This window comes from Saccoglossus kowalevskii, chromosome 20 (genome assembly GCF_978046115.1).
Source record: "Saccoglossus kowalevskii chromosome 20, keSacKowa6.1, whole genome shotgun sequence".
Lineage (NCBI taxonomy): Eukaryota > Metazoa > Hemichordata > Enteropneusta > Harrimaniidae > Saccoglossus > Saccoglossus kowalevskii.
In genome coordinates this window covers 31,696,240-31,722,814 of record NC_140660.1, presented here as the reverse complement: position 1 = coordinate 31,722,814, position 26,575 = coordinate 31,696,240, and the positions used below count along the sequence as shown (strand labels likewise).

Below are 26,575 nucleotides of genomic sequence, written 5' to 3'. Positions count from 1 at the left end.
CACAGGAATTGTTTTTTTATTGAGATCCAAGCGTGTTGGCAGGTACCATACCATGTGCATTGCCATTCATAGGAATTGTTTTGTTATTGAGATCCAAGCGTGTTGGCAGGTACCATACCATGTGCAATGCCATTCATAGGAATTGTTTTGTTATTGAGATCCAAGCGTGTTGGCAGGTACCATACCATGTGCAATGCCATTCACAGGAATTGTTTTTTTATTGAGATCCAAGCGTGTTGGCAGGTACCATACCATGTGCATTGCCATTCACAGGAATTGTTTTGTTATTCAGATCCAAGCGTGTTGGCAGGTACCATACCATGTGCAATGCCATTCATAGGAATTGTTTTTTTATTGAGATCCAAGCGTGTTGGCAGGTACCATACCATGTGCATTGCCATTCACAGGAATTGTTTTTTATTGAGATCCAAGCGTGTTGGCATGTACCATACCATGTGCATTGCCATTCATAGGAATTGTTTTTTTATTGAGATCCAAGCGTGTTGGCAGGTACCATACCATGTGCAATGCCATTCATAGGAATTGTTTTTTTATTGAGATCCAAGCATGTTGGCAGGTACCATACCATGTGCAATGCCATTCACAGGAATTGTTTTGTTATTCAGATCCAAGCGTGTTGGCAGGTACCATACCATGTGCAATGCCATTCATAGGAATTGTTTTTTTATTGAGATCCAAGCGTGTTGGCAGGTACCATACCATGTGCAATGCCATTCATAGGAATTGTTTTTATTGAGATCCAAGCGTGTTGGCAGGTACCATACCATGTGCATTGCCATTCACAGGAATTGTTTTTTTATTGAGATCTAAGCGTGTTGGCAGGTACCATACCATGTGCATTGCCATTCATAGGAATTGTTTTTTTATTGAGATCCAAGCGTGTTGGCAGGTACCATACCATGTGCAATGCCATTCACAGGAATTGTTTTGTTATTGAGATCCAAGCGTGTTGGCAGGTACCATACCATGTGCAATGCCATTCTCAGGAATTGTTTTTTATTGAGATCCAAGCGTGTTGGCAGATACCATACCATGTGCAATGCCATTCACAGGAATTGTTGTTTTATTGAGATCGAAGCGTGTTGGCAGGTACCATACCATGTGCATTGCCATTCATAGGAATTGTTTTGTTATTGAGATCCAAGCGTGTTGGCAGGTACCATACCATGTGCAATGCCATTCATAGGAATTGTTTTTATTGAGATCCAAGCGTGTTGGCAGGTACCATACCATGTGCATTGCCATTCACAGGAATTGTTTTGTTATTCAGATCCAAGCGTGTTGGCAGGTACCATACCATGTGCAATGCCATTCATAGGAATTGTTTTTTTATTGAGATCCAAGCGTGTTGGCAGGTACCATACCATGTGCAATGCCATTCATAGGAATTGTTTTTATTGAGATCCAAGCGTGTTGGCAGGTACCATACCATGTGCAATGCCATTCATAGGAATTGTTTTTTTATTGAGATCTAAGCGTGTTGGCAGGTACCATACCATGTGCATTGCCATTCATAGGAATTGTTTTTTTATTGAGATCCAAGCGTGTTGGCAGGTACCATACCATGTGCAATGCCATTCACAGGAATTGTTTTGTTATTGAGATCCAAGCGTGTTGGCAGGTACCATACCATGTGCAATGCCATTCACAGGAATTGTTTTGTTATTGAGATCCAAGCGTGTTGGCAGGTACCATACCATGTGCAATGCCATTCATAGGAATTGTTTTGTTATTCAGATCCAAGTGTGTTGGCAGGTACCATACCATGTGCAATGCCATTCACAGGAATTGTTTTTTATTGAGATCCAAGCGTGTTGGCAGATACCATACCATGTGCAATGCCATTCACACTAATTGTTTTTTTATTGAGATCCAAGCGTGTTGGCAGGTACCATACCATGTGCATTGCCATTCATAGGAATTGTTTTGTTATTGAGATCCAAGCGTGTTGGCAGGTACCATACCATGTGCAATGCCATTCATAGGAATTGTTTTGTTATTGAGATCCAAGCGTGTTGGCAGGTACCATACCATGTGCAATGCCATTCACAGGAATTGTTTTTTTATTGAGATCCAAGCGTGTTGGCAGGTACCATACCATGTGCATTGCCATTCACAGGAATTGTTTTGTTATTCAGATCCAAGCGTGTTGGCAGGTACCATACCATGTGCAATGCCATTCATAGGAATTGTTTTTTTATTGAGATCCAAGCGTGTTGGCAGGTACCATACCATGTGCAATGCCATTCATAGGAATTGTTTTTTTATTGAGATCCAAGCATGTTGGCAGGTACCATACCATGTGCAATGCCATTCATAGGAATTGTTTATTTATTGAGATCCAAGCGTGTTGGCAGGTACCATACTATGTGCAATGCCATTCATAGGAATTGTTTTTTTATTGAGATCCAAGCATGTTGGCAGGTACCATACCATGTGCAATGCCATTCATAGGAATTGTTTTTTATTGAGATCCAAGCGTGTTGGCAGGTACCATACTATGTGCAATGCCATTCATAGGAATTGTTTTTTTATTGAGATCCAAGCGTGTTGGCAGGTACCATACCATGTGCAATGCCATTCATAGGAATTGTTTTTTATTGAGATCCAAGCATGTTGGCAGGTACCATACCATGTGCAATGCCATTCATAGGAATTGTTTATTTATTGAGATCCAAGCATGTTGGCAGGTACCATACCATGTGCATTGCCATTCATAGGAATTGTTTTTTTTATTGAGATCCAAGCGTGTTGGCAGGTACCATACCATGTGCAATGCCATTCATAGGAATTGTTTTTTATTGAGATCCAAGCGTGTTGGCAGGTACCATACCATGTGCATTGCCATTCATAGGAATTCTTTTTTATTGAGATCCAAGCGTGTTGGCAGGTACCATACCATGTGCATTGCCATTCATAGGAATTCTTTTTTATTGAGATCCAAGCGTGTTGGCAGGTACCATACCATGTGCATTGCCATTCATAGGAATTGTTTTGTTATTGAGATCCAAGCCTGTTGGCAGATACCATACCATGTGCAATGCCATTCACAGGAATTGTTTTTTTATTGAGATCCAAGCGTGTTGGCAGGTACCATACCATGTGCATTGCCATTCATAGGAATTGTTTTTTATTGAGATCCAAGCGTGTTGGCAGGTACCATACCATGTGCAATGCCATTCATAGGAATTGTTTTTTTATTGAGATTCAAGCGTGTTGGCAGGTACCATACCATGTGCAATGCCATTCATAGGAATTGTTTTTTTATTGAGATCCAAGCGTGTTGGCAGGTACCATACCATGTGCATTGCCATTCACAGGAATTGTTTTTTATTGAGATCCAAGCGTGTTGGCAGGTACCATACCATGTGCAATGCCATTCATAGGAATTGTTTTTTTATTGAGATCCAAGCGTGTTGGCAGGTACCATACCATGTGCAATGCCATTCATAGGAATTGTTTTTTTATTGAGATTCAAGCGTGTTGGCAGGTACCATACCATGTGCAATGCCATTCACAGGAATTGTTTTTTTATTGAGATCCAAGCGTGTTGGCAGGTACCATACCATGTGCAATGCCATTCATAGGAATTGTTTTTTTATTGAGATCCAAGCGTGTTGGCAGGTACCATACCATGTGCAATGCCATTCATAGGAATTGTTTTTTTATTGAGATCCAAGCGTGTTGGCAGGTACCATACCATGTGCAATGCCATTCATAGGAATTGTTTTTTTATTGAGATCCAAGCGTGTTGGCAGGTACCATACCATGTGCATTGCCATTCACAGGAATTGTTTTTTATTGAGATCCAAGCGTGTTGGCAGGTACCATACCATGTGCAATGCCATTCATAGGAATTGTTTTTTTATTGAGATCCAAGCGTGTTGGCAGGTACCATACCATGTGCAATGCCATTCATAGGAATTGTTTTTTTATTGAGATTCAAGCGTGTTGGCAGGTACCATACCATGTGCAATGCCATTCATAGGAATTGTTTTTTTATTGAGATCCAAGCGTGTTGGCAGGTACCATACCATGTGCATTGCCATTCACAGGAATTGTTTTTTATTGAGATCCAAGCGTGTTGGCAGGTACCATACCATGTGCAATGCCATTCATAGGAATTGTTTTTTTATTGAGATCCAAGCGTGTTGGCAGGTACCATACCATGTGCAATGCCATTCATAGGAATTGTTTTTTTATTGAGATCCAAGCATGTTGGCAGGTACCATACCATGTGCAATGCCATTCATAGGAATTGTTTTTTTATTGAGATCCAAGCGTGTTGGCAGGTACCATACCATGTGCAATGCCATTCATAGGAATTGTTTTTTTATTGAGATCCAAGCGTGTTGGCAGGTACCATACCATGTGCAATGCCATTCATAGGAATTGTTTTTTTATTGAGATCCAAGCGTGTTGGCAGGTACCATACCATGTGCAATGCCATTCATAGGAATTGTTTTTTTATTGAGATCCAAGCGTGTTGGCAGGTACCATACCATGTGCATTGCCATTCACAGGAATTGTTTTTTATTGAGATCCAAGCGTGTTGGCAGGTACCATACCATGTGCAATGCCATTCATAGGAATTGTTTTTTTATTGAGATCCAAGCGTGTTGGCAGGTACCATACCATGTGCAATGCCATTCATAGGAATTGTTTTTTTATTGAGATCCAAGCGTGTTGGCAGGTACCATACCATGTGCAATGCCATTCATAGGAATTGTTTTTTATTGAGATCCAAGCGTGTTGGCAGGTACCATATCATGTGCAATGGCATTCATAGGAATTGTTTTTTATTGAGATCCAAGCGTGTTGGCGGGTACCATACCATGTGCATTGCCATTCATAGGAATTGTTTTTTATTGAGATCCAAGCGTGTTGGCAGGTACCATACCATGTGCATTGCCATTCATAGGAATTGTTTTTTATTGAGATCCAAGCGTGTTGGCAGGTACCATACCATGTGCAATGCCATTCATAGGAATTGTTTTTTATTGAGATCCAAGCGTGTTGGCAGGTACCATACCATGTGCAATGCCATTCATAGGAATTGTTTTTTTATTGAGATCCAAGCGTGTTGGCAGGTACCATACCATGTGCAATGCCATTCATAGGAATTGTTTTTTTATTGAGATCCAAGCGTGTTGGCAGGTACCATACCATGTGCATTGCCATTCACAGGAATTGTTTTTTATTGAGATCCAAGCGTGTTGGCAGGTACCATACCATGTGCAATGCCATTCATAGGAATTGTTTTTTTATTGAGATCCAAGCGTGTTGGCAGGTACCATACCATGTGCAATGCCATTCATAGGAATTGTTTTTTTATTGAGATCCAAGCGTGTTGGCAGGTACCATACCATGTGCAATGCCATTCATAGGAATTGTTTTTTATTGAGATCCAAGCGTGTTGGCAGGTACCATATCATGTGCAATGGCATTCATAGGAATTGTTTTTTATTGAGATCCAAGCGTGTTGGCGGGTACCATACCATGTGCATTGCCATTCATAGGAATTGTTTTTTATTGAGATCCAAGCGTGTTGGCAGGTACCATACCATGTGCATTGCCATTCATAGGAATTGTTTTTTATTGAGATCCAAGCGTGTTGGCAGGTACCATACCATGTGCAATGCCATTCATAGGAATTGTTTTTTATTGAGATCCAAGCGTGTTGGCAGGTACCATATCATGTGCATTGCCATTCATAGGAATTGTTTTTTTATTGAGATCCAAGCGTGTTGGCAGGTACCATACCATGTGCATTGCCATTCATAGGAATTGTTTTTTTATTGAGATCCAAGCGTGTTGGCAGGTACCATACCATGTGCAATGCCATTCATAGGAATTGTTTTTTATTGAGATCCAAGCGTGTTGGCAGGTACCATATCATGTGCAATGGCATTCACAGGAATTGTTTTGTTATTCAGATCCAAGCGTGTTGGCAGGTACCATACCATGTGCAATGCCATTCATAGGAATTGTTTTTTTATTGAGATCCAAGCGTGTTGGCAGGTACCATACCATGTGCAATGCCATTCATAGGAATTGTTTTTATTGAGATCCAAGCGTGTTGGCAGGTACCATACCATGTGCATTGCCATTCACAGGAATTGTTTTTTTATTGAGATCTAAGCGTGTTGGCAGGTACCATACCATGTGCATTGCCATTCATAGGAATTGTTTTTTTATTGAGATCCAAGCGTGTTGGCAGGTACCATACCATGTGCAATGCCATTCACAGGAATTGTTTTGTTATTGAGATCCAAGCGTGTTGGCAGGTACCATACCATGTGCAATGCCATTTTCAGGAATTGTTTTTTATTGAGATCCAAGCGTGTTGGCAGATACCATACCATGTGCAATGCCATTCACAGGAATTGTTGTTTTATTGAGATCGAAGCGTGTTGGCAGGTACCATACCATGTGCATTGCCATTCATAGGAATTGTTTTGTTATTGAGATCCAAGCGTGTTGGCAGGTACCATACCATGTGCAATGCCATTCATAGGAATTGTTTTTATTGAGATCCAAGCGTGTTGGCAGGTACCATACCATGTGCATTGCCATTCACAGGAATTGTTTTGTTATTCAGATCCAAGCGTGTTGGCAGGTACCATACCATGTGCAATGCCATTCATAGGAATTGTTTTTTTATTGAGATCCAAGCGTGTTGGCAGGTACCATACCATGTGCAATGCCATTCATAGGAATTGTTTTTATTGAGATCCAAGCGTGTTGGCAGGTACCATACCATGTGCAATGCCATTCATAGGAATTGTTTTTTTATTGAGATCTAAGCGTGTTGGCAGGTACCATACCATGTGCATTGCCATTCATAGGAATTGTTTTTTTATTGAGATCCAAGCGTGTTGGCAGGTACCATACCATGTGCAATGCCATTCACAGGAATTGTTTTGTTATTGAGATCCAAGCGTGTTGGCAGGTACCATACCATGTGCAATGCCATTCACAGGAATTGTTTTGTTATTGAGATCCAAGCGTGTTGGCAGGTACCATACCATGTGCAATGCCATTCATAGGAATTGTTTTGTTATTCAGATCCAAGTGTGTTGGCAGGTACCATACCATGTGCAATGCCATTCACAGGAATTGTTTTTTATTGAGATCCAAGCGTGTTGGCAGATACCATACCATGTGCAATGCCATTCACACTAATTGTTTTTTTATTGAGATCCAAGCGTGTTGGCAGGTACCATACCATGTGCATTGCCATTCATAGGAATTGTTTTGTTATTGAGATCCAAGCGTGTTGGCAGGTACCATACCATGTGCAATGCCATTCATAGGAATTGTTTTGTTATTGAGATCCAAGCGTGTTGGCAGGTACCATACCATGTGCAATGCCATTCACAGGAATTGTTTTTTTATTGAGATCCAAGCGTGTTGGCAGGTACCATACCATGTGCATTGCCATTCACAGGAATTGTTTTGTTATTCAGATCCAAGCGTGTTGGCAGGTACCATACCATGTGCAATGCCATTCATAGGAATTGTTTTTTTATTGAGATCCAAGCGTGTTGGCAGGTACCATACCATGTGCAATGCCATTCATAGGAATTGTTTTTTTATTGAGATCCAAGCATGTTGGCAGGTACCATACCATGTGCAATGCCATTCATAGGAATTGTTTATTTATTGAGATCCAAGCGTGTTGGCAGGTACCATACTATGTGCAATGCCATTCATAGGAATTGTTTTTTTATTGAGATCCAAGCATGTTGGCAAGTACCATACCATGTGCAATGCCATTCATAGGAATTGTTTTTTATTGAGATCCAAGCGTGTTGGCAGGTACCATACTATGTGCAATGCCATTCATAGGAATTGTTTTTTTATTGAGATCCAAGCGTGTTGGCAGGTACCATACCATGTGCAATGCCATTCATAGGAATTGTTTTTTATTGAGATCCAAGCATGTTGGCAGGTACCATACCATGTGCAATGCCATTCATAGGAATTGTTTATTTATTGAGATCCAAGCATGTTGGCAGGTACCATACCATGTGCATTGCCATTCATAGGAATTGTTTTTTTTATTGAGATCCAAGCGTGTTGGCAGGTACCATACCATGTGCAATGCCATTCATAGGAATTGTTTTTTATTGAGATCCAAGCGTGTTGGCAGGTACCATACCATGTGCATTGCCATTCATAGGAATTCTTTTTTATTGAGATCCAAGCGTGTTGGCAGGTACCATACCATGTGCATTGCCATTCATAGGAATTCTTTTTTATTGAGATCCAAGCGTGTTGGCAGGTACCATACCATGTGCATTGCCATTCATAGGAATTGTTTTGTTATTGAGATCCAAGCCTGTTGGTAGATACCATACCATGTGCAATGCCATTCACAGGAATTGTTTTTTTATTGAGATCCAAGCGTGTTGGCAGGTACCATACCATGTGCATTGCCATTCATAGGAATTGTTTTTTATTGAGATCCAAGCGTGTTGGCAGGTACCATACCATGTGCATTGCCATTCATAGGAATTGTTTTTTTATTGAGATTCAAGCGTGTTGGCAGGTACCATACCATGTGCAATGCCATTCATAGGAATTGTTTTTTTATTGAGATCCAAGCGTGTTGGCAGGTACCATACCATGTGCAATGCCATTCACAGGAATTGTTTTTTTATTGAGATCCAAGCGTGTTGGCAGGTACCATACCATGTGCAATGCCATTCACAGGAATTGTTTTTTTATTGAGATCCAAGCGTGTTGGCAGGTACCATACCATGTGCAATGCCATTCACAGGAATTGTTTTTTTATTGAGATCCAAGCGTGTTGGCAGGTACCATACCATGTGCAATGCCATTCATAGGAATTGTTTTTTTATTGAGATCCAAGCGTGTTGGCAGGTACCATACCATGTGCATTGCCATTCATAGGAATTGTTTTTTATTGAGATCCAAGCGTGTTGGCAGGTACCATACCATGTGCATTGCCATTCATAGGAATTGTTTTTTTATTGAGATTCAAGCGTGTTGGCAGGTACCATACCATGTGCAATGCCATTCATAGGAATTGTTTTTTTATTGAGATCCAAGCGTGTTGGCAGGTACCATACCATGTGCATTGCCATTCACAGGAATTGTTTTTTATTGAGATCCAAGCGTGTTGGCAGGTACCATACCATGTGCAATGCCATTCATAGGAATTGTTTTTTTATTGAGATCCAAGCGTGTTGGCAGGTACCATACCATGTGCAATGCCATTCATAGGAATTGTTTTTTTATTGAGATTCAAGCGTGTTGGCAGGTACCATACCATGTGCAATGCCATTCATAGGAATTGTTTTTTTATTGAGATCCAAGCGTGTTGGCAGGTACCATACCATGTGCAATGCCATTCATAGGAATTGTTTTTTATTGAGATCCAAGCGTGTTGGCAGGTACCATATCATGTGCAATGGCATTCATAGGAATTGTTTTTTATTGAGATCCAAGCGTGTTGGCGGGTACCATACCATGTGCATTGCCATTCATAGGAATTGTTTTTTATTGAGATCCAAGCGTGTTGGCAGGTACCATACCATGTGCATTGCCATTCATAGGAATTGTTTTTTATTGAGATCCAAGCGTGTTGGCAGGTACCATACCATGTGCAATGCCATTCATAGGAATTGTTTTTTATTGAGATCCAAGCGTGTTGGCAGGTACCATATCATGTGCATTGCCATTCATAGGAATTGTTTTTTTATTGAGATCCAAGCGTGTTGGCAGGTACCATACCATGTGCATTGCCATTCATAGGAATTGTTTTTTTATTGAGATCCAAGCGTGTTGGCAGGTACCATACCATGTGCAATGCCATTCATAGGAATTGTTTTTTATTGAGATCCAAGCGTGTTGGCAGGTACCATATCATGTGCAATGGCATTCATAGGAATTGTTTTTTATTGAGATCCAAGCGTGTTGGCAGGTACCATACCATGTGCATTGCCATTCATAGGAATTCTTTTTTATTGAGATCCAAGCGTGTTGGCAGGTACCATACTATGTGCAATGCAATTCACAGGAATTGTTTTTTATTGAGATCCAAGCGTGTTGGCAGGTACCATACCATGTGCATTGCCATTCATAGGAATTGTTTTTTATTGAGATCCAAGCGTGTTGGCAGGTACCATACCATGTGCATTGCCATTCATAGGAATTGTTTTTTTATTGAGATCCAGGCGTGTTGGCAGGTACCATACCATGTGCAATGCCATTCACAGGAATTGTTTTTTATTGAGATCCAGGCGTGTTGGCAGGTACCATACCATGTGCAATGCCATTCATAGGAATTGTTTTTTATTGAGATCCAAGCGTGTTGGCAGGTACCATACCATGTGCATTGCCATTCATAGGAATTGTTTTTTATTGAGATCCAAGCGTGTTGGCAGGTACCATACCATGTGCAATGCCATTCATAGGAATTGTTTTTTATTGAGATCCAAGCGTGTTGGCAGGTACCATATCATGTGCATTGCCATTCATAGGAATTGTTTTTTTATTGAGATCCAAGCGTGTTGGCAGGTACCATACCATGTGCATTGCCATTCATAGGAATTGTTTTTTATTGAGATCCAAGCGTGTTGGCAGGTACCATACCATGTGCATTGCCATTCATAGGAATTGTTTTTTATTGAGATCCAAGCGTGTTGGCAGGTACCATACCATGTGCAATGCCATTCATAGGAATTGTTTTTTATTGAGATCCAAGCGTGTTGGCAGGTACCATACCATGTGCAATGCCATTCATAGGAATTGTTTTTTATTGAGATCCAAGCATGTTGGCAGGTACCATACCATGTGCATTGCCATTCATAGGAATTGTTTTTTTATTGAGATCCAAGCGTGTTGGCAGGTACCATATCATGTGCATTGCCATTCATAGGAATTGTTTTTTTATTGAGATCCAAGCGTGTTGGCAGGTACCATACCATGTGCAATGCCATTCATAGGAATTGTTTTTTATTGAGATCCAAGCGTGTTGGCAGGTACCATACCATGTGCATTGCCATTCATAGGAATTGTTTTTTATTGAGATCCAAGCATGTTGGCAGGTACCATACCATGTGCATTGCCATTCACAGGAATTGTTTTTTTCATTGAGATCCAAGCGTGTTGGCAGGTACCATACCATGTGCAATGCCATTCACAGGAATTGTTTTTTATTGAGGTCCAAGCGTGTTGGCAGGTACCATACCATGTGCATTGCCATTCATAGGAATTGTTTTTTTATTGAGATCCAAGCGTGTTGGCAGGTACCATACCATGTGCATTGCCATTCATAGGAATTGTTTTTTATTGAGATCCAAGCGTGTTGGCAGGTACCATATCATGTGCATTGCCATTCATAGGAATTGTTTTTTATTGAGGTCCAAGCGTGTTGGCAGGTACCATACCATGTGCATTGCCATTCATAGGAATTGTTTTTTTATTGAGATCCAAGCGTGTTGGCAGGTACCATACCATGTGCATTGCCATTCATAGGAATTGTTTTTTATTGAGGTCCAAGCGTGTTGGCAGGTACCATACCATGTGCATTGCCATTCATAGGAATTGTTTTTTTATTGAGATCCAAGCGTGTTGGCAGGTACCATACCATGTGCATTGCCATTCATAGGAATTGTTTTTTATTGAGATCCAAGCGTGTTGGCAGGTACCATATCATGTGCATTGCCATTCATAGGAATTGTTTTTTTATTGAGATCCAAGCGTGTTGGCAGGTACCATACCATGTGCAATGCCATTCATAGGAATTGTTTTTTATTGAGATCCAAGCGTGTTGGCAGGTACCATACCATGTGCAATGCCATTCATAGGAATTGTTTTTTATTGAGATCCAAGCATGTTGGCAGGTACTATACCATGTGCAATGCCATTCATAGGAATTGTTTTTTATTGAGATCCAAGCGTGTTGGCAGGTACCATACCATGTGCAATGCCATTCATAGGAATTGTTTTTTATTGAGATCCAAGCGTGTTGGCAGGTACCATATCATGTGCATTGCCATTCATAGGAATTGTTTTTTTATTGAGATCCAAGCGTGTTGGCAGGTACCATACCATGTGCAATGCCATTCATAGGAATTGTTTTTTATTGAGATCCAAGCGTGTTGGCAGGTACCATACCATGTGCAATGCCATTCATAGGAATTGTTTTTTATTGAGATCCAAGCATGTTGGCAGGTACCATACCATGTGCATTGCCATTCATAGGAATTGTTTTTTATTGAGATCCAAGCGTGTTGGCAGGTACCATATCATGTGCATTGCCATTCATAGGAATTGTTTTTTATTGAGGTCCAAGCGTGTTGGCAGGTACCATATCATGTGCATTGCCATTCATAGGAATTGTTTTTTTATTGAGATCCAAGCATGTTGGCAGGTACCATACCATGTGCATTGCCATTCATAGGAATTGTTTTTTATTGAGGTCCAAGCGTGTTGGCAGGTACCATACCATGTGCATTGCCATTCATAGGAATTGTTTTTTTATTGAGATCCAAGCGTGTTGGCAGGTACCATACCATGTGCATTGCCATTCATAGGAATTGTTTTTTATTGAGATCCAAGCGTGTTGGCAGGTACCATATCATGTGCATTGCCATTCATAGGAATTGTTTTTTTATTGAGATCCAAGCGTGTTGGCAGGTACCATACCATGTGCAATGCCATTCATAGGAATTGTTTTTTATTGAGATCCAAGCGTGTTGGCAGGTACCATACCATGTGCAATGCCATTCATAGGAATTGTTTTTTATTGAGATCCAAGCATGTTGGCAGGTACTATACCATGTGCAATGCCATTCATAGGAATTGTTTTTTATTGAGATCTAAGCGTGTTGGCAGGTACCATACCATGTGCATTGCCATTCATAGGAATTGTTTTTTATTGAGATCCAAGCGTGTTGGCAGGTACCATATCATGTGCATTGCCATTCATAGGAATTGTTTTTTTATTGAGATCCAAGCGTGTTGGCAGGTACCATACCATGTGCAATGCCATTCATAGGAATTGTTTTTTATTGAGATCCAAGCGTGTTGGCAGGTACCATACCATGTGCATTGCCATTCATAGGAATTGTTTTTTATTGAGATCCAAGCATGTTGGCAGGTACCATACCATGTGCAATGCCATTCATAGGAATTGTTTTTTATTGAGATCCAAGCGTGTTGGCAGGTACCATACCATGTGCAATGCCATTCATAGGAATTGTTTTTTTATTGAGATCCAAGCGTGTTGGCAGGTACCATACCATGTGCAATGCCATTCACAGGAATTGTTTTTTTATTGAGATCCAGGCGTGTTGGCAGGTACCATACCATGTGCATTGCCATTCATAGGAATTGTTTTTTATTGAGATCCAAGCGTGTTGGCAGGTACCATATCATGTGCATTGCCATTCACAGGAATTGTTTTTTTATTGAGATCCAAGCGTGTTGGCAGGTACCATACCATGTGCATTGCCATTCATAGGAATTGTTTTTTATTGAGATCCAAGCATGTTGGCAGGTACCATACCATGTGCAATGCCATTCATAGGAATTGTTTTCTATTGAGATCCAAGCGTGTTGGCAGGTACCATACTATGTGCAATGCAATTCACAGGAATTGTTTTTTATTGAGATCCAAGCGTGTTGGCAGGTACCATACCATGTGCAATGCCATTCATAGGAATTGTTTTTTTATTGAGATCCAAGCGTGTTGGCAGGTACCATACCATGTGCAATGCCATTCACAGGAATTGTTTTTTTATTGAGATCCAAGCGTGTTGGCAGGTACCATACTATGTGCAATGCAATTCACAGGAATTGTTTTTTATTGAGATCCAAGCGTGTTGGCAGGTACCATACCATGTGCATTGCCATTCATAGGAATTGTTTTTTATTGAGATCCAAGGGTGTTGGCAGGTACCATACCATGTGCATTGCCATTCATAGGAATTGTTTTTTTATTGAGATCCAGGCGTGTTGGCAGGTACCATACCATGTGCAATGCCATTCACAGGAATTGTTTTTTATTGAGATCCAGGCGTGTTGGCAGGTACCATACCATGTGCAATGCCATTCATAGGAATTGTTTTTTATTGAGATCCAAGCGTGTTGGCAGGTACCATACCATGTGCAATGCCATTCATAGGAATTGTTTTTTATTGAGATCCAAGCGTGTTGGCAGGTACCATACCATGTGCATTGCCATTCATAGGAATTGTTTTTTTATTGAGATCCAAGCGTGTTGGCAGGTACCATACCATGTGCAATGCCATTCACAGGAATTGTTTTTTATTGAGATCCAGGCGTGTTGGCAGGTACCATACCATGTGCATTGCCATTCATAGGAATTGTTTTTTATTGAGATCCAAGCGTGTTGGCAGGTACCATACCATGTGCAATGCCATTCACAGGAATTGTTTTTTATTGAGATCCAGGCGTGTTGGCAGGTACCATACCATGTGCAATGCCATTCACAGGAATTGTTTTTTATTGAGATCCAGGCGTGTTGGCAGGTACCATACCATGTGCAATGCCATTCATAGGAATTGTTTTTTATTGAGATTCAAGCGTGTTGGCAGGTACCATACCATGTGCAATGCCATTCACAGGAATTGTTTTTTTATTGAGATCCAAGCGTGTTGGCAGGTACCATACCATGTGCAATGCCATTCATAGGAATTGTTTTTTATTGAGATCCAAGCGTGTTGGCAGGTACCATACCATGTGCATTGCCATTCATAGGAATTGTTTTTTTATTGAGATCCAAGCGTGTTGGCAGGTACCATACCATGTGCAATGCCATTCACAGGAATTGTTTTTTATTGAGATCCAGGCGTGTTGGCAGGTACCATACCATGTGCATTGCCATTCATAGGAATTGTTTTTTATTGAGATCCAAGCGTGTTGGCAGGTACCATACCATGTGCATTGCCATTCATAGGAATTGTTTTTTTATTGAGATCCAAGCGTGTTGGCAGGTACCATACCATGTGCAATGCCATTCACAGGAATTGTTTTTTATTGAGATCCAGGCGTGTTGGCAGGTACCATACCATGTGCATTGCCATTCACAGGAATTGTTTTTTATTGAGACCCAAGCGTGTTGGCAGGTACCATACTATGTGCAATGCCATTCATAGGAATTGTTTTTTATTGAGATCCATGCGTGTTGGCAGGTACCATACCATGTGCAATGCCATTCACAGGAATTGTTTTTTATTGAGATCCAAGCGTGTTGGCAGGTACCATACCATGTGCAATGCAATTCATAGGAATTGTTTTTTATTGAGATCCAAGCGTGTTGGCAGGTACCATACCATGTGCAATGCCATTCACAGGAATTGTTTTTTATTGAGATCCAAGCATGTTGGCAGGTACCATACCATGTGCAATGCCATTCATAGGAATTGTTTTTTATTGAGATCCAAGCGTGTTGGCAGGTACCATACTATGTGCAATGCAATTCACAGGAATTGTTTTTTATTGAGATCCATGCTTGTTGGCAGGTACATTGTACCATACCATGTGCATTGCCATTCATAGGAATTGTTTTATTTATTGAGATCCAAGCGTGTTGGCAGGTACCATACCATGTGCATTGCCATTCACAGGAATTGTTTTATTTATTGAGATCCAAGCATGTTGGCAGGTACCATACCATGTGCAATGCCATTCACAGGAATTGTTTTATTTATTGAGATCCAAGCATGTTGGCAGGTACCATACCATGTGCAATGCCATTCATAGGAATTGTTTTTTATTGAGATCCAAGCGTGTTGGCAGGTACCATACCATGTGCATTGCCATTCACAGGAATTGTTTTGTTATTGAGATCCAAGCGTGTTGGCAGGTACCATACCATGTGCAATGCCATTCACAGGAATTGTTTTATTTATTGAGATCCAAGCATGTTGGCAGGTACCATACCATGTGCAATGCCATTCACAGGAATTGTTTTTTATTGAGATCCAAGCGTGTTGGCAGGTACCATACCATGTGCAATGCAATTCATAGGAATTGTTTTTTTATTGAGATCCAAGCATGTTGGCAGGTACCATACCATGTGCATTGCCATTCATAGGAATTGTTTGTTTATTGAGATCCAAGCGTGTTGGCAGGTACCATACCATGTGCAATGCCATTCATAGGAATTGTTTTTTATTGAGATCCAAGCGTGTTGGCAGGTACCATACCATGTGCAATGCAATTCATAGGAATTGTTTTTTTATTGAGATCCAAGCATGTTGGCAGGTACCATACTATGTGCAATGCCATTCATAGGAATTGTTTGTTTATTGAGATCCAAGCGTGTTGGCAGGTACCATACCATGTGCAATGCCATTCATAGGAATTGTTTGTTTATTGAGATCCAAGCGTGTTGGCAGGTACCATACCATGTGCAATGCCATTCATAGGAATTGTTTTTTTATTGAGATCCAAGCGTGTTGGCAGGTACCATACCATGTGCATTGCCATTCATAGGAATTGTTTTTTATTGAGATCCAAGCGTGTTGGCAGGTACCATACTATGTGCAATGCAATTCATAGGAATTGTTTTTTTATTGAGATCCAAGCGTGTTGGCAGGTACCATACTATGTGCAATGCAATTCATAGGAATTGTTTTTTTATTGAGATCCAAGCGTGTTGGCAGGTACCATACCATGTGCAATGCCATTCACAGGAATTGTTTTTTATTGAGATCCAAGCATGTTGGCAGGTACCATACCATGTGCAATGCCATTCACAGGAATTGTTTTTTTATTGAGATCCAAGCGTGTTGGCAGGTACCATACTATGTGCAATGCAATTCACAGGAATTGTTTTTTATTGAGATCCAAGCGTGTTGGCAGGTACCATACCATGTGCATTGCCATTCATAGGAATTGTTTTTTATTGAGATCCAAGCGTGTTGGCAGGTACCATACCATGTGCAATGCCATTCATAGGAATTGTTTTTTATTGAGATCCAAGCGTGTTGGCAGGTACCATACTATGTGCAATGCCATTCATAGGAATTGTTTTTTATTGAGATCCAAGCGTGTTGGCAGGTACCATACCATGTGCATTGCCATTCATAGGAATTGTTTTTTATTGAGATCCAAGCGTGTTGGCAGGTACCATACCATGTGCAATGCCATTCATAGGAATTGTTTTTTTATTGAGATCCAAGCGTGTTGGCAGGTACCATACCATGTGCAATGCCATTCATAGGAATTGTTTTTTATTGAGATCCAAGCGTGTTGGCAGGTACCATACCATGTGCAATGCCATTCATAGGAATTGTTTTTTATTGAGATCCAAGCGTGTTGGCAGGTACCATACCATGTGCAATGCCATTCATAGGAATTGTTTTTTTATTGAGATCCAAGCGTGTTGGCAGGTACCATATCATGTGCAATGCCATTCATAGGAATTGTTTTTTATTGAGATCCAAGCGTGTTGGCAGATACCATACCATGTGCAATGCCATTCATAGGAATTGTTTTTTTATTGAGATCCAAGCGTGTTGGCAGGTACCATACCATGTGCAATGCCATTCATAGGAATTGTTTTTTTATTGAGATCCAAGCGTGTTGGCAGGTACCATACCATGTGCAATGCCATTCATAGGAATTGTTTTTTATTGAGATCCAAGCGTGTTGGCAGATACCATACCATGTGCAATGCCATTCATAGGAATTGTTTTTTATTGAGATCCAAGCGTGTTGGCAGGTACCATACCATGTGCAATGCAATTCATAGGAATTGTTTTTTAATGAGATCCAAGCGTGTTGGCAGGTACCATACCATGTGCAATGCCATTCATAGGAATTGTTTTTTATTGAGATCCAAGCGTGTTGGCAGGTACCATACCATGTGCAATGCCATTCACAGGAATTGTTTTTTATTGAGATCCAAGCGTGTTGGCAGGTACCATACCATGTGCAATGCCATTCATAGGAATTGTTTTTTTATTGAGATCCAAGCATGTTGGCAGGTACCATACCATGTGCAATGCCATTCACAGGAATTGTTTTGTTATTGAGATCCAAGCCTGTTGGCAGGTACCATACCATGTGCATTGCCATTCACAGGAATTGTTTTTTATTGAGATCCAAGCATGTTGGCAGGTACCATACTATGTGCAATGCCATTCACAGGAATTGTTTTGTTATTGAGATCCAAGCGTGTTGGCAGGTACCATACCATGTGCATTGCCATTCACAGGAATTGTTTTTTATTGAGATCCAAGCATGTTGGCAGGTACCATACCATGTGCAATGCCATTCATAGGAATTGTTTTTTATTGAGATCCAAGCGTGTTGGCAGGTACCATACCATGTGCATTGCCATTCACAGGAATTGTTTTTTATTGAGATCCAAGCATGTTGGCAGGTACCATACTATGTGCAATGCCATTCACAGGAATTGTTTTGTTATTGAGATCCAAGCGTAACTTAAGATACAGTATGGCTAGATTTAAGCTTTCTTGTACAGTAGTCTGCCAAAATATTTCCCATTCTAGTCACAACGACAAATACTACAAAGAATATAATGAAATTATTGATGACAATGACACTCCCTTATTAACTTTGCATTCAAGATGTAACAATATCGTAACAAATACCTACAATGCAATTCTCGTATTTTTCAGATACATTTTATTAATTGTTTTATTTTGTACTTGCAGTGATATGGAATCAGTGGTGGTTGAAGAATCTAAGGAAATGACAGAATATATGAAAACAGTCTCTGAAATAAACCCAAAAGCACAGTGTATAAAAGATGATGTCACACATATATTTCAAAAAGTAAGATATCTTTTTAGAGGATACAGTGCATTTCATAAAGGCATGAATTTATTTTTCATAATAATCAGTCACATATCTTTGACATAGGCTCGCTTCTCCAAACACAGATACAATGTTTTGTGCCAAACAATACTACTTGTACTTGCATTCTTGTAAATTTATTTCAGAAAATGAATCACTGTAGTGAATCAGCCAGTGATTGCAAAGATTCATGGGTAATTGACTTTACAAAATGGCTTCTATAGCCAATGAAAGCATCTACTTTGGATGATGATTCCCTGGTTTATGGAAGTCCTGATTTCATATCGATAATAATAATAATTTTAATTTCAGGTTCATCAGTTATCCCTTAATGTTGGCTATAGAGTATTTCTTAAAGTTGTTGGTGTGGATGATTATTCCCTGGTTTATGGAAGTCCTGATTTCATATCGATAATAATAATAATTTTAATTTCAGGTTCATCAGTTATCCCTTAATGTTGGCTATAGAGTATTTCTTAAAGTTGTTGGTGTGGATGATGATTCCCTGGTTTATGGAAGTCCTGATTTTATATTGATAATAATAATAATTTTTATTTCAGGTTCATCAGTTATCCCTTAATGTTGGCTATAGAGTATTTCTTAAAGTTGTTGGTATGGATGATGATTCCCTGGTTTATGGAAGTCCTGATTTTATATTGATAATAATAATAATTTTAATTTCAGGTTCATCAGTTATCCCTTAATGTTGGCTATAGAGTATTTCTTAAAGTTGTTGGTGTGGATGATGATTCCCTGGTTTATGGAAGTCCTGATTTCATATTGATATTAATAATAATAATTTTAATTTCAGGTTCATCAGTTATCACTTAATGTTGGCTATAGAGTATTTCTTAAAGTTGTTGGTGTGGATGATTATTCCCTGGTTTATGGAAGTCCTGATTTCATATCGATAATAATAATAATTTTAATTTCAGGTTCATCAGTTATCCCTTAATGTTGGCTATAGAGTATTTCTTAAAGTTGTTGGTGTGGATGATTATTCCCTGGTTTATGGAAGTCCTGATTTTATATTGATAATAATAATAATTTTAATTTCAGGTTCATCAGTTATCCCTTAATGTTGGTTATAGAGTATTTCTTAAAGTTGTTGGTGTGGATGATTATTCCCTGGTTTATGGAAGTCCTGATTTCATATCGATAATAATAATAATTTTAATTTCAGGTTCATCAGTTATCCCTTAATGTTGGCTATAGAGTATTTCTTAAAGTTGTTGGTGTGGATGATTATTCCCTGGTTTATGGAAGTCCTGATTTCATATCGATAATAATAATAATTTTAATTTCAGGTTCATCAGTTATCCCTTAATGTTGGCTATAGAGTATTTCTTAAAGTTGTTGGTGTGGATGATTATTCCCTGGTTTATGGAAGTCCTGATTTCATATCGATAATAATAATAATTTTAATTTCAGGTTCATCAGTTATCCCTTAATGTTGGCTATAGAGTATTTCTTAAAGTTGTTGGTGTGGATGATGATTCCCTGGTTTATGGAAGTCCTGATTTCATATTGATATTAATAATAATAATTTTAATTTCAGGTTCATCAGTTATCACTTAATGTTGGCTATAGAGTATTTCTTAAAGTTGTTGGTGTGGATGATTATTCCCTGGTTTATGGAAGTCCTGATTTCATATTGATAATAATAATAATTTTAATTTCAGGTTCATCAGTTATCCCTTAATGTTGGCTATAGAGTATTTCTTAAAGTTGTTGGTGTGGATGATGATTCCCTGGTTTATGGAAGTCCTGATTTTATATTGATAATAATAATAATTTTTATTTCAGGTTCATCAGTTATCCCTTAATGTTGGCTATAGAGTATTTCTTAAAGTTGTTGGTGTGGATGATTATTCCCTGGTTTATGGAAGTCCTGATTTCATATTGATAATAATAATAATTTTAATTTCAGGTTCATCAGTTATCCCTTAATGTTGGTTATAGAGTATTTCTTAAAGTTGTTGGTGTGGATGATGATTCCCTGGTTTATGGAAGTCCTGATTTCATATCGATAATAATAATAATTTTTATTTCAGGTTCATCAGTTATCCCTTAATGTTGGTTATAGAGTATTTCTTAAAGTTGTTGGTGTGGATGATGATTCCCTGGTTTATGGAAGTCCTGATTTTATATTGATAATAATAATAATTTTAATTTCAGGTTCATCAGTTATCCCTTAATGTTGGCTATAGAGTATTTCTTAAAGTTGTTGGTATGGATGATGATTCCCTGGTTTATGGAAGTCCTGATTTTATATTGATAATAATAATAATAATAATAATTTTAATTTCAGGTTCATCAGTTATCCCTTAATGTTGGCTATAGTGTATTTCTTAAAGTTGTTGGTGTGGATGATGATTCCCTGATTTATGAAAGTCCTGATTTCATATCGATAATAATAATAATTTTAATTTCAGGTTCATCAGTTATCCCTTAATGTTGGCTATAGAGTATTTCTTAAAGTTGTTGGTATGGATGATGATTCCCTGGTTTATGGAAGTCCTGATTTCATATCGATAATAATAATAATTTTAATTTCAGGTTCATCAGTTATCCCTTAATGTTGGCTATAGAGTATTTCTTAAAGTTGTTGGTATGGATGATGATTCCCTGGTTTATGGAAGTCCTGATTTCATATCGATAATAATAATAATAATTTTTATTTCAGGTTCATCAGTTATCCCTTAATGTTGGTTATAGAGTATTTCTTAAAGTTGTTGGTATGGACGATGATTCCCTGGTTTATGGAAGTCCTGATTTCATATCAATATATCAACATAGTGGTATGAAAGAAAGCCCTAATGATGTCTTTGTACCCATCCACCAATTACCATCCCCACCGGGTGAGTAATTTTATGTTATGCTTATAAAAACCCACCAACTGGACACTTTAAATAAATATTGTGAAGGCCGATTTGACATCAAATATGATTTGTTTTGCCATCCAATCCAAGATGATTGATATTTGTTACCACCCAATCCAAGATGGTTGATTTGTGTTGCCATCCAATCCAAGATGGTTGATTTGTGTTGCCATCCAATCCAAGATGGTTGATTTGTGTTGCCATCCAATCCAAGATGGTTGATTTGTGTTACCACCCAATCCAGGATGGTTGACTTGTTTTGCCATCCAACCCAGGATGGTTGATTTGCGTTGCCATCCAATCCAAGATGGTTGATTTGCATTGCCATCCAATCCAGGATGGTTGATTTGGGTTACCATCCAATTCAAGATGGTTGATTTGCCTTGCCATCCAATCCAAGATGGTTGACTTGTGTTGTCGTCCAATCCAGGATGGTTGATTTGTGTTGCCACCCAATCCAAAGTGGTTGATTTGCATTGCCACCCAATCCAAGATGGTTGATTTGTGTTGCCACACAATCCAAGATGGTTGATTTGTGTTGCCACCCAATCCAAGATAGTTGGTTTGTGTTACCATCCAATTCAAGATGGTTGATTTGCGTTGCCACTCAATCCAAGATGTCTGATTTGTGTTGCCACCCAATTCAAGATGATTGATTTGTGTTGCCATCCAATCCAAGATGGTTGGTTTGTGTTGTTATCCAATCCAAGTTGGTTGATTTGTGTTGCCATCTAATCCAGAGTGGTTGATTTGCGTTGCCATCCAATCCAAGATGGTTGACTTGTGTTGCCATCCAATCCAGGATGGTTGATTTGGGTTACCATCCAATTCAAGATGGTTGATTTGCATTGCCATCCAATCCAAGATGGTTGACTTGTATTGTCATCCAATCCAGGATGGTTGATTTGTGTTGCCACCCAATCGAAGATGTCTGATTTGTGTTGCCACCCAATTCAAGATGATTGATTTGTGTTGCCATCCAATCCAAGATGGTTGGTTTGTGTTGTTATCTGATCAAAGTTGGTTGATTTGCGTTGCCATCCAATCCAAGATGGTTGACTTGTGTTGCCTTCCAATCCAGGATTGTTGATTTGTGTTGCCATCCAATCTAAGATGGTTAATTTGTGTTGCCACCCAATCCAAGATGTCTGATTTGTGTTGCCACCCAATTCAAGATGATTGATTTGTGTTGCCATCCAATCCAAGATGGTTGGTTTGTGTTGTTATCTGATCAAAGTTGGTTGATTTGCGTTGCCATCCAATCCAAGATGGTTGACTTGTGTTGCCTTCCAATCCAGGATTGTTGATTTGTGTTGCCATGCAATCCAAGATGGTTGACTTGTGTTGCCATCCAATCCAAGATGGTTGTTTTGTGTTGCCATCCAATCCAGGATGGATGATTTGTGTTGCCATGCAATCCAAGATGGTTGATTTGTGTTGCAACCCAATTCTACAGTAGATGGTTGACTTGTGTTGCCATCCAATCCAAGGTGGTTGATTTGCGTTGCCATCCAATCCAAGGTGGTTGATTTGCATTGCCATCCAATCCAAGGTGGTTGATTTGTGTTGCCATCCAATTCAAGATGGTTGATTTGTGTTGCCATCCAATTCAAGATGGTTGACTTGTGTTGCCATCCAATCCAGGATGGTTGATTTGTGTTGCCATGCAATCCAAGATGGTTGATTTGTGTTGCCACCCAATTCAAGATGGTTGACTTGTGTTGCCATCCAATCCAAGGTGGTTGATTTGCATTGCCATCCAATTCAAGATGGTTGATTTGTGTTGCCATGCAATCCAGGATGGTTGATTTGTGTTTCCATGCAATCCAAGATGGTTGATTTGTGTTGCCACCCAATCCAAGATGTCTGATTTGTGTTGCCTTTCAATCCAGGATGGTTGATTTGTGTTGCCATGCAATCCAAGATGGTTGATTTGTGTTGCCACCCAATCCAGGATGGTTGATTTGTGTTGCCATGCAATCCAAGATGGTTGATTTGTGTTGCCACCCAATTCAAGATGGTTGACTTGTGTTGCCATCCAATCCAAGGTGGTTAATTTGTGTTGCCACCCAATCCAAGATGTCTGATTTGTGTTGCCACCCAATTCAAGATGATTGATTTGTGTTGCCATCCAATCCAAGATGGTTGGTTTGTGTTGTTATCCAATCCAAGTTGGTTTATTTGTGTTGCCATCTAATCCAGGATGGTTGATTTGTGTTACCATCCAATTCAAGATGGTTGATTTGCGTTGCCATTCAATCCAAGATGGTTGACTTGTGTTGCCATGCAATCCAGGATGGTTGATTTGTGTTGCCATGCAATCCAAGATGTTTGATTTGTGTTGCCGCCCAATCGAAGATGATTGATTTATGTTGCCATCCAATCCAAGATGGTTGGTTTGTTTTGTTATCCAATCCAAGTTGGTTGATTTGTGTTGCCACCCAATCCAGGATGGTTAATTTGTGTTACCATCCAATTCAAGATGGTTGATTTGCGTTGCCACCCAATCCAAGATGTCTGATTTGTGTTGCCACCCAATTCAAGATGATTGATTTATGTTGCCATCCAATCCAAGATGGTTGGTTTGTGTTGTTATCCAATCCAAGTTGGTTGATTTGTGTTGCCATCTAATCCAGGATGGTTGATTTACGTTGCCATCCAATCCAAGATGGTTAATTTGTGTTGCCACCCAATCCAAGATGTCTGATTTGTGTTGCCACCCAATTCAAGATGATTGATTTGTGTTGCCATGCAATCCAAGATGGTTGACTTGTGTTGCCATCCAATCCAGGATGGTTGATTTGTGTTGCCATCTAATCCAGGATGGTTGATTTGCATTGCCATCCAATCCAAGATGGTTGACTTGTGTTGCCATCCAATCCAAGATGTCTGATTTGTGTTGCCACCCAATCCAAGATGTCTGATTTATGTTGCCACCCAATTCAAGATGATTGATTTGTGTTGCCATCCAATCCAAGATGGTTGGTTTGTGTTGTTATCCAATCCAAGTTGGTTGATTTGTGTTGCCATCTAATCCAGAGTGGTTGATTTGCGTTGCCATCCAATCCAAGATGGTTGACTTGTGTTGCCATCCAATCCAGGATGGTTGATTTGGGTTACCATCCAATTCAAGATGGTTGATTTGCATTGCCATCCAATCCAAGATGGTTGACTTGTATTGTCATCCAATCCAGGATGGTTGATTTGTGTTGCCACCCAATCCAAGATGTCTGATTTGTGTTGCCACCCAATTCAAGATGATTGATTTATGTTGCCATCCAATCCAAGATGGTTGGTTTGTGTTGTTATTCAATCCAAGTTGGTTGATTTGTGTTGCCATCTAATCCAGGATGGTTGATTTGCGTTGCCATCCAATCTAAGATGGTTAATTTGTGTTGCCACCTAATCCAAGATGTCTGATTTGTGTTGCCACCCAATTCAAGATGATTGATTTGTGTTGCCATCCTATCCAAGATGGTTGGTTTGTGTTGTTATCTGATCAAAGTTGGTTGATTTGCGTTGCCATCCAATCCAAGATGGTTGACTTGTGTTGCCATCCAATCCAGGATGGTTGATTTGTGTTGCCATGCAATCCAAGATGGTTGACTTGTGTTGCCATCCAATCCAAGATGGTTGTCTTGTGTTGCCATCCAATCCAGGATGGTTGATTTGTGTTGCCATGCAATCCAAGATGGTTGATTTGTGTTGCCACCCAATTCAAGATGGTTGACTTGTGTTGCCATCCAATCCAATGTGGTTGATTTGTGTTGCCATCCAATCCAAGGTGGTTGATTTGCATTGCCATCCAATCCAAGGTGGTTGATTTGTGTTGCCATCCAATTCAAGATGGTTGATTTGTGTTGCCATCCAATTTAAGATGGTTGACTTGTGTTGCCATCCAATCCAAGGTGGTTGATTTGCATTGCCATCCAATTCAAGATGGTTGATTTGTGTTGCCATGCAATCCAGGATGGTTGATTTGTGTTGCCATCCAATCCAAGATGGTTGGTTTGTGTTGTTATTCAATCCAAGTTGGTTGATTTGTGTTGCCATCTAATCCAGGATGGTTGATTTGCGTTGCCATCCAATCTAAGATGGTTAATTTGTGTTGCCACCCAATCCAAGATGTCTGATTTGTGTTGCCACCCAATTCAAGATGATTGATTTGTGTTGCCATCCAATCCAAGATGGTTGGTTTGTGTTGTTATCTGATCAAAGTTGGTTGATTTGCGTTGCCATCCAATCCAAGATGGTTGACTTGTGTTGCCATCCAATCCAGGATGGTTGATTTGTGTTGCCATGCAATCCAAGATGGTTGACTTGTGTTGCCATCCAATCCAAGATGGTTGTTTTGTGTTGCCATCCAATCCAGGATGGTTGATTTGTGTTGCCATGCAATCCAAGATGGTTGATTTGTGTTGCCACCCAATTCTAGATGGTTGACTTGTGTTGCCATCCAATCCAAGGTGGTTGATTTGCATTGCCATCCAATCCAAGGTGGTTGATTTGCGTTGCCATCCAATCCAAGGTGGTTGATTTGTGTTGCCATCCAATTCAAGATGGTTGATTTGTGTTGCCATCCAATTCAAGATGGTTGACTTGTGTTGCCATCCAATCCAGGATGGTTGATTTGTGTTGCCATGCAATCCAAGATGGTTGATTTGTGTTGCCACCCAATTCAAGATGGTTGACTTGTGTTGCCATCCAATCCAAGGTGGTTGATTTGCATTGCCATCCAATTCAAGAATGTTGATTTGTGTTGCCATGCAATCCAGGATGGTTGATTTGTGTTGCCATGCAATCCAAGATGGTTGATTTGTGTTGCCACCCAATCCAAGATGTCT

At 39.7% G+C, this 26,575-nt stretch overlaps 1 protein-coding gene across 1 annotated transcript in view; it reads left to right on the top strand.

Moving 5' to 3' along the window:
* LOC102809632 (uncharacterized) overlaps positions 1-26,575 on the top strand; it is a 105,273-nt gene that overhangs the window by 10,335 nt on the left and 68,363 nt on the right. The window contains exons 2-7 of the mRNA XM_085494489.1: positions 18,708-18,828; positions 19,909-19,980; positions 20,532-20,603; positions 20,780-20,851; positions 21,028-21,099; positions 21,536-21,710. Coding sequence (XP_085350615.1) covers positions 18,712-18,828; positions 19,909-19,980; positions 20,532-20,603; positions 20,780-20,851; positions 21,028-21,099; positions 21,536-21,710 — 580 coding nt within the window. The 5' untranslated portion in view covers positions 18,708-18,711. The remainder of the gene's footprint in view (positions 1-18,707; positions 18,829-19,908; positions 19,981-20,531; positions 20,604-20,779; positions 20,852-21,027; positions 21,100-21,535; positions 21,711-26,575) is intronic.